General features: G+C 46.4%; 2 protein-coding genes across 2 annotated transcripts; one reads left to right on the top strand and one right to left on the bottom strand.

The window, feature by feature from the left end:
• The first annotated feature begins 283 nt into the window (after window positions 1-283).
• LOC123062697 (uncharacterized) lies at window positions 284-2,747 on the top strand. The gene is made up of 2 exons (XM_044486331.1): window positions 284-420; window positions 1,343-2,747. The coding sequence occupies exon 2, from the start codon at window positions 1,356-1,358 to the stop codon at window positions 2,523-2,525; it is 1,170 nt and encodes a 389-aa protein (XP_044342266.1). The 5' UTR covers window positions 284-420; window positions 1,343-1,355; the 3' UTR covers window positions 2,526-2,747.
• A 2,792-nt stretch (window positions 2,748-5,539) lies between these two features.
• Window positions 5,540-6,594, bottom strand: LOC123058822 (protein GL2-INTERACTING REPRESSOR 1-like). The gene is made up of 2 exons (XM_044481495.1): window positions 6,464-6,594; window positions 5,540-6,321 (listed from the first exon to the last, which is right to left on the bottom strand). The coding sequence occupies exon 2, from the start codon at window positions 6,273-6,275 to the stop codon at window positions 5,892-5,894; it is 384 nt and encodes a 127-aa protein (XP_044337430.1). The 5' UTR covers window positions 6,276-6,321; window positions 6,464-6,594; the 3' UTR covers window positions 5,540-5,891.
• Between the last annotated feature and the right edge of the window lie 708 nt (window positions 6,595-7,302).

The raw sequence follows: 7,302 nt of genomic DNA, 5'->3' as shown, positions 1-7,302 counted from the left end.
TTTATGTCCCCAGAAAATTATCTAGTTAAATTTTCTATTTGGCCCAGCACATATTTATTTACGTATAATAATAATAATTTAATTAATTTTTTTAGGGTGAATCATTTGTTTAGTTTTTTTAGGGGTGAATCATTTGTTTAGTGAATCGTATACTCCTTTCGCCCAGCTCAGTTTTAAAAAACAATTTCCTCCAGCTCATAAAACTTCTCTTCTTTGTAATGGGCCATTGGAGCCCATAAGGCGCACAAATAATTCCCAAGCTGACGGACACGAGCGGGACGGGGAAAAAAAGACGGGCAGGAGGGGGACGGGAAAAAGAAGGAACCAGCGACTTCGGCAGCCACCCCCGGCGCCGGCGGGACGACGGCGGCTCCAACGCACCATCGTTTCTGATCTCCACGGTCTCTGCACCTCTACAAGGCATGCGCTCTACCCCCCCCCCCCCCCTTTTCTCCCGCTTATTATCTGCCGTGTGTATGTGTGCCTCCAAATCCAGACCTAGCCGTTGATTGATAGGGTTAGATTTCGCTCGGTTCTGGTGTACGATATAGACATGGTACAACCTTCGATTGAAAGCCCCAGGTTGGGTGGAATTGTTTGATTTCTTATGCCTTTCGGTTACACCTCTCCTGAAATGGATTGGAGGGGATTTTGACTTGTAGGGGATTTAATCCCCCTCCATTCCCTGTCAACCGAACAAGGCCTTAGATGGGATGGGATGGATTGGTGGCATATAAGACCCATCTTTGATTTGGATGATCAAGACTGTGTGGAAATGGAAAGGAGAATTGGGTATGGATAAGTCTTTCAAGTAGTATAACTGTATTAGCACTAGCCAGAACTGCTTATCTTTTGCGCACCACTAGGCAAAACGAGGAGCATCCGTCGTCTTTCTAATCCCATGTTCTGAACTTGTGCATTTGTTTTGCGGGGCAGCTCATAATAGCATTTCCGTGTATGTGCTTTGCCCGTTTTATTGAATTGCTCGGGACATGACAAATTGACAGATGAGTAGGAGGTTCTTTGGAGGATGTTATCTGTCTGAGTAAAGAATTGCGAGCCGTGGCCCAACATGGTTCCTTCCTGCTTTATGTCGTTTTTATTTTATGTTGCTTCATGATTTGTAATCGTAAAAAAATTCATAATGAAATCCATGTTTGCACATGTGTAGAACAAGTTCCTTAGTATACAAGAGTATATGTGGATATTTATGGTTATTGATTAGATATGAACAACATTATATGCTTATATGTAGTTGTAGCAAACTATCCGCCTCTGTTTTGCATATATTCCCCTGCTCATGTTTTAAATCTGATGGCCTTCAATTTGTTGTGTCTTGCAGAGAGTTTGTCATCATGCACAGCCCCAGTAAGCGGTTGATTACCTCTGTGTCCAAACGCCTTGCCGTGTCCAATCTCCAAGGCTGGGCAGACCTCCCAGATGACCTGCTGCACTCAATTGTTGCTCTCTTGGGCTCCTCCATTGACCTTCTTGCCTTTGCTGCCACCTGCCGCCCTTGGCGTGCCGCTTTCTTCTCACACCCATCCAAATCTACCTTGTGCTTCTCATGCCCCCCTGTCCTCATCCGAAAAAACCCCATCCAACCTCCTAGCAATGGTCATGCCAAGCCACAAAGATTTAACTTAGTTGATCCATCCAACACAGGCACCAACTATCGCTGCCAGATACGTGAAGGAATTCTGCAGAAATTTTATTTTGCTGGTTCTTCCTATGGTCAGCTCATCTTCTTCCGCCACAGACGTTGCCTTGTTGTTGATGCATTTAGTGGTGCAGAAGTTTCACCTCCATGTCTCCCTGAGTTGAACCACAATGTTTTTGAGCCGTACTATTGTAGCACTCTGACTGCTCCCCTTGCATCACCCAGCTCACGCCTCCTTGTCAGTACAAAATCCTCCCTATTTGACTGGCCAGTTGGAAGTGACTCTTGGTCTGAACTCAAGCTTTCCAATGTGCAAGTACGGCAGATTGTGGAATTAAATGGTCAGTTCATTGCCATGGATGATCATATGAAGATCTACACTTTGCAGTTGGCGCCCCAGCTTGGCCTGCAAGACCTACCAATAGAGTGGTGTGGCGGCAAGATCCCAAGCATGGATTCGAAACCATTTCTAGTGGTCTGCCGCGACATGCTTCTGATGGTCTGCTATTCTCTGGTATCCCTACTCCGGGGATCAAGCTTCTGTACACTCCACCGCCTTGAAATGTCTACCAATCCTGCAAAATGGGTAGAGATGAAGAAGCTGGACAATTGGGCACTCTTCGTTGCAGCTGACATTAGGACCCCACCATTTTCTTGCGTCAACCCAGAACGGTGGGGAGGGAGAACCAACTGCTTGTACTACACTCACCACTCTGAACCTTGGGGTGTACGATGGTTGGGCAATGAGCCGGATCTTACGAAGGATCCATCCGCCAGTCGGGACCTTGTGTTCGGAAGAAATATGTGGCGTTACCCACAGAGCCTCTGGGTGTACCCCAGCATGTTTTACTCTGATGGGAAGTGATCGTTGTCGTGGGCAACTACAAACCTACTGCTGTACCAGTTTCTTCTGAAGATTCTCCCCTTCTCAACAGGGGCAAATACTTTTGCGGCTTGATACGGGGATGCTGATCAGCATGAGCACTGGAAGTTTTTGCAGTTATTTTTTTTTCAGTTTCTCTGAACCTGGTACCAGATATTTATGGCGGTACTTCTGCAATTACTTTCATCATCCAGTTTTTAGCCATGCTTATGAAATTGCTGTCCATGATGACACGGTTTGAGCGTTTCTCCTGTTTGAATGAGGTGAAGACATTTCTCGTCTTGCAGGATAATGTGTTCGCAGCATACAGCCTGCTTTGGATCATCAGGCACCAGCTTTGCTTCTGCATCAATTTTTTCTTGGGCTTGAGAAGTGAATGTTTTGCTTCTGCAACAATTGTACACCCTGAGTATATAAGAAACAAAATCGGGTGTACAATCTCTGCTAGCCCCAATCTCCGCGTACGCGTGTCGCGGCTGTGGGAGTAGTCGCTGGCTTCCCAAGCGAAGCAAGCATCATCATGGACAGCCATGGAACGGTACTACTACGCGGCAAGACACCAGCAACAGGTTTGCCTCTGTTGTTGGCATCTAACTAAGGCGCAATTTACACGGCCAGATGGTCGCAACAGGTCATCAGGACTGATCTGTAAGCCTGCCCACGCAACAACCGCGATTCATGAGCCCTTAATACAGTACTTTCCTCTGGGCACTATATACATTGTTCAATCCTTTAATTGCCGTGAGGTTAGTAGCAGACAGTTTAGGAGGAGAATTTAAGCAAGAGCTGTCCGTGATTCAGTCACTCTTCAGTGCACTCCAGTACTCCACTGACAACCAGGATGCCGTGCCGTGCTGTATACACGGTTCTAGTACTTGACATCCCTCCGTTTCATAATTTTAGTTCAGATTCGAACTAAAACCATGACAAGATTTGAACTAAAACCGCGACAAGAATCATGGGGCGAGGGATGGAGGATTTGGTTGTCCATTTTCAGGTAGCTGCCAAGTGAACCGATGCTCAGTAGTCAGTAGTACACTTTCTTTTTGGGTCTGAATTAACCGATGTGCTCACACCTAGCTCACTTGCTAGTTGCTTTGAACTGACTTGGATGGCCATCACAATCACATGGACGGGGCGGTCGACAGTGCCGGTAGCACCGTACGTACGCTTGGTAAGCAGCACTGCTGGTACTACTAAATACACCACACAATACCAGCACTACTTACGTCTCCAGTTGGCAAAAGTGTTAGGCAGAGAACACGGACTTAACTCTGCGTATTGTATTGCTGCAGCTGCATGGCATGGCGATCACAACAGAGCAGAGCTGCTGCCGCTGCTCCTTCTTCTCCGAGACGGGCTGAGCATTGCATTCAAGCGGAAAGGTTGGCGCGCGCGGGGGCTCGGGTTTAATCGCCCGCGCTGCCGCCTGACACCACCTCATGCTCACAACTGTCTCCAATTACTCGGGCATTCATACGGCTTAAAGGAGGAATTGATCGCCCTTCCCCTCCCCTTACAATGGTCTCTGGCTAACCACCCGGCAGCATTTTTCTTCTCCTCCTCGCCGCGCCGTCCTTCACCGATCACCGTCCGTCGGTGTCGCCGGGAGGTTTTCATGGTCGAAACGTGGGGGACAGCTCAGAAGGGTGATGGTGTTGCCAACGTGACGCGTAGTTTAATCGTGTTTCTTAGGGGGGCTAGGGGGGATGCAAGTAGTAGTGTAGTACTCCCTCCATTTCAAAATATAATGCGCCCACGCTTCCCGAGGTCCAACTTTGACCATAAATTTAACCAACGAGACCAACTGCGGCGGAAGAAAAAATTATATAATTAAAAACTTCTTTCGAATACGAATTCACTGATATAATTTTTGCTCCCGCCGCAATTGGTCTTGGTAGTTAAATTTATGGTCAAAGTTGAAGCACGTGGATAGAGGAAGCACTACATTGTGGAATGGAGGGAGTAACACGGAGTTCCACTTGCGCTGGAAAATTGGCGTGTGCATGTGCAGGACTGAGGCGTGGAGCAATTAGAGGAGCCCGAGTTTGACAGGGGTTCGAGAAAGAAAATATTATGGTGGATTTCAACAGATCTGCTAGTTTTTTGGCACTAGGTTTTGTACTCCCTAAAAGGTTGACATTTTCTTTGGAAAGAGTAAATTTGTTAAATGCTACCTCCTCCATCCCAAAATAAGTGTCTTAACTCTAGTACGATTTTGTACTAATGCTAAAGTTAGTACAAATTTGAGACACCTATTTTGGTACGAAGAGACTAAATGCTAACGAATTGACGTCGGATTTTTAGGGAGTTTGTTAGAGTGAGTTTTCTCTATTTTGATAATTTCTTGGAGGGTGTTGGGTCTAGGAATCTGCTAGAGTTGCTCTTAGTCTTAACTCTTAACGTGTGGCGGTTTTTCGTCATGAAGCCTAATTATGGGTGTAAGATGGCCTCAATTCGATGCTCTTTTCTTGACAGTTTGCTTCAAACATTATACTTTCTTGGCTTAAAAAAATCCAATGTTTGTGAGCCTGCAGGTAAATTTTGTAGGGTTTATATAATATAAACCTCAAGGAAGGCACCGGGGTTTTAAACCCTGCAAACAAGATATTGTGGAAGCTTTAATGACGAACCAATTCATTCAAAGAAACCAGTGAACCACCGCAACTCAATGCACAATGTTCATCTATACATTTGGCCAATCACCCTAGTACATTGTTCCAGCATATTTATGCCGATATGACAGGACAAGGGACAGGAGCATTACTTCCATTCAAATGTTCATGACAGAGAAGATTACTTAAATCTTTGCACTGTCGTGCAGTAATTCTCAGCAGACCACCAGATACTCCCTCCGTTTCTATTTAGTCTGCATATTAGGTTTGACTGAAGTCAAACTTCATAAAGTTTGACCAACTTTACAGAAAAAATTATAAGCATTTACCATAACAAATCTATATAATGTGTTAGTACATTCAACAATGAATCTAATAGTATTGATTTGTTATTGTATATATTAATATTTTTATTTATAAACTTAGTCAAAGTTTACAAAGCTTGACTTTGACCAAAGCTAATATGCAGACTAAATAAAAACGGAGGGAATACTTACTAAAATTGCAAAAGACGCGCTAACCACACGAAATTATTACCTAGACCCAACTCCATCGACCGACGGTGCACGCGGCATGGAAGAACAGGTCTATGAAATAATTTCTTTTGATCGGCTCGCGAGCCAACGATTCTCTGTTTAATTAATTCTCTCCGAGAAGTCAATAAAATTAACTCGATCAGGAATGGCGAAGCTAGGAGACGACATGAAGGAACGAGCTGAGGTCGGCGGCGGTTTCACCGGCGCTGGCGCGGGCGGCGCTGCTGCTGGTCGTCGTTGAAGTCGAGCAGCACGGCGCTGTGGCAGCGGGGGCACCGCGGGTCCTCCCGGGACAGCATCACGTACATCATGCACCGCGGGCAGCCCGCCAGGACCATGGGCGCCCCGGCCGCCGCGTCCGGGCTGCCCTCCGACGACACGCACGAGCTCGGCGGCGACGCGGTGGACGACGAAGACGACGACAGCCGCCGCGGGGACGCGCTGACTGCATCATTCCCGCCCCCGCCGCCGCCGCCCGGCCGCGCCGTCGTCGATGACTGCCCGCCGCCGCCGCCCCGCGCCCTCGACAGGCTCAGCCGCAGGCTCTCCAGCTTCGACACCTTGCCGCCGTTCTTGCTCATCCTCGACCACCGCCGCTCGTCTCGCCGCCCCTCTCACTGCACGCAGCTGCACGATGGCGACGGTGACATTGGTGCCTCGAGCTCACAACACACAGAAATGGATAGCTCCACAGGAGTGGAGCTGCCATATATATATTGAGCGCGGCGTGGGAGACACATCGCACGAGCCGGCACGACGCGGGCGTTACCTTGGACTTAAAACTCGGCGAAGGGTATGCGCGCGGCGGGGAGGCAGGGAGCGGTGCGCCGACGTGCTGGTGGATTGGAGCTCTCCGCGTGGTTGCGTATAACTATTGCTGGGTACGTGTATTTGTCATGAGCATCTCCCGTAGCTGCGTTATATAATGCGGAGGAGGAGGAGCGTGGTGGTGGTTTTCTTTAATACGGGAACAGCCGCCATTGATGCTCCGGTCAATCTCCTTCAAGCTGAACGATGTGGAGGCTGGATGGAGTCCTCCCGTACTTTCGTCTTTCTGGGAGCATCACTCACTCATCGAGAACATCTACATTAGTGAGATTGATTGTACAAGAATTATTATTTTTATCGAACGCTTGACAATGTAGTTGTACATTTTAAATAATCATGCCAAACTATAGGTCTTAAAATGTTTGTCAAAAAAATATACTCTCTATGTTTTTGTTTTCTCCGCGTATTAGCTTTGACTAAAGTCAAACTTTATAAAATTTGACCAAGTTTATAGAAAACAATGTGGACATTTACAGTAACAAGCTTATATGATGTGAAAATATATGCAGTGATGTATCCAATGGCATTGATTTGGTGGTGCACGTGTTAATATATTTTTCTACAAACTTGTTGAAAATATATAAAGTTTGACTTTAGACGAATCTAATATGTGGAGTAAATAAAAATGGAGGAGTACATCAGTAGATTTAATGTTCTGCAACTTTCCCCGCAAAAAAAGGACGATATGCAACTTGGCCAGTAAATAACAATATCAAAATCACTCAGAAGATATCAAATATGCAAAAATAAAAATACATCCACTTTTTATTGACCTTTATA

This window comes from Triticum aestivum, chromosome 3A (assembly GCF_018294505.1).
Source record: "Triticum aestivum cultivar Chinese Spring chromosome 3A, IWGSC CS RefSeq v2.1, whole genome shotgun sequence".
Lineage (NCBI taxonomy): Eukaryota > Viridiplantae > Streptophyta > Magnoliopsida > Poales > Poaceae > Triticum > Triticum aestivum.
Note: the sequence above shows the minus strand (reverse complement) of the source record. Positions and strands in the feature narration are given on the sequence as shown.

Coding starts and splice junctions, on each gene's coding strand:
- LOC123062697 (XM_044486331.1), top strand. CDS start 1,356: ATGCACAGCCCCAGTAAGCGGTTGATTACCTCTGTGTCCAAACGCCTT.
- LOC123058822 (XM_044481495.1), bottom strand. CDS start 6,275: ATGAGCAAGAACGGCGGCAAGGTGTCGAAGCTGGAGAGCCTGCGGCTG.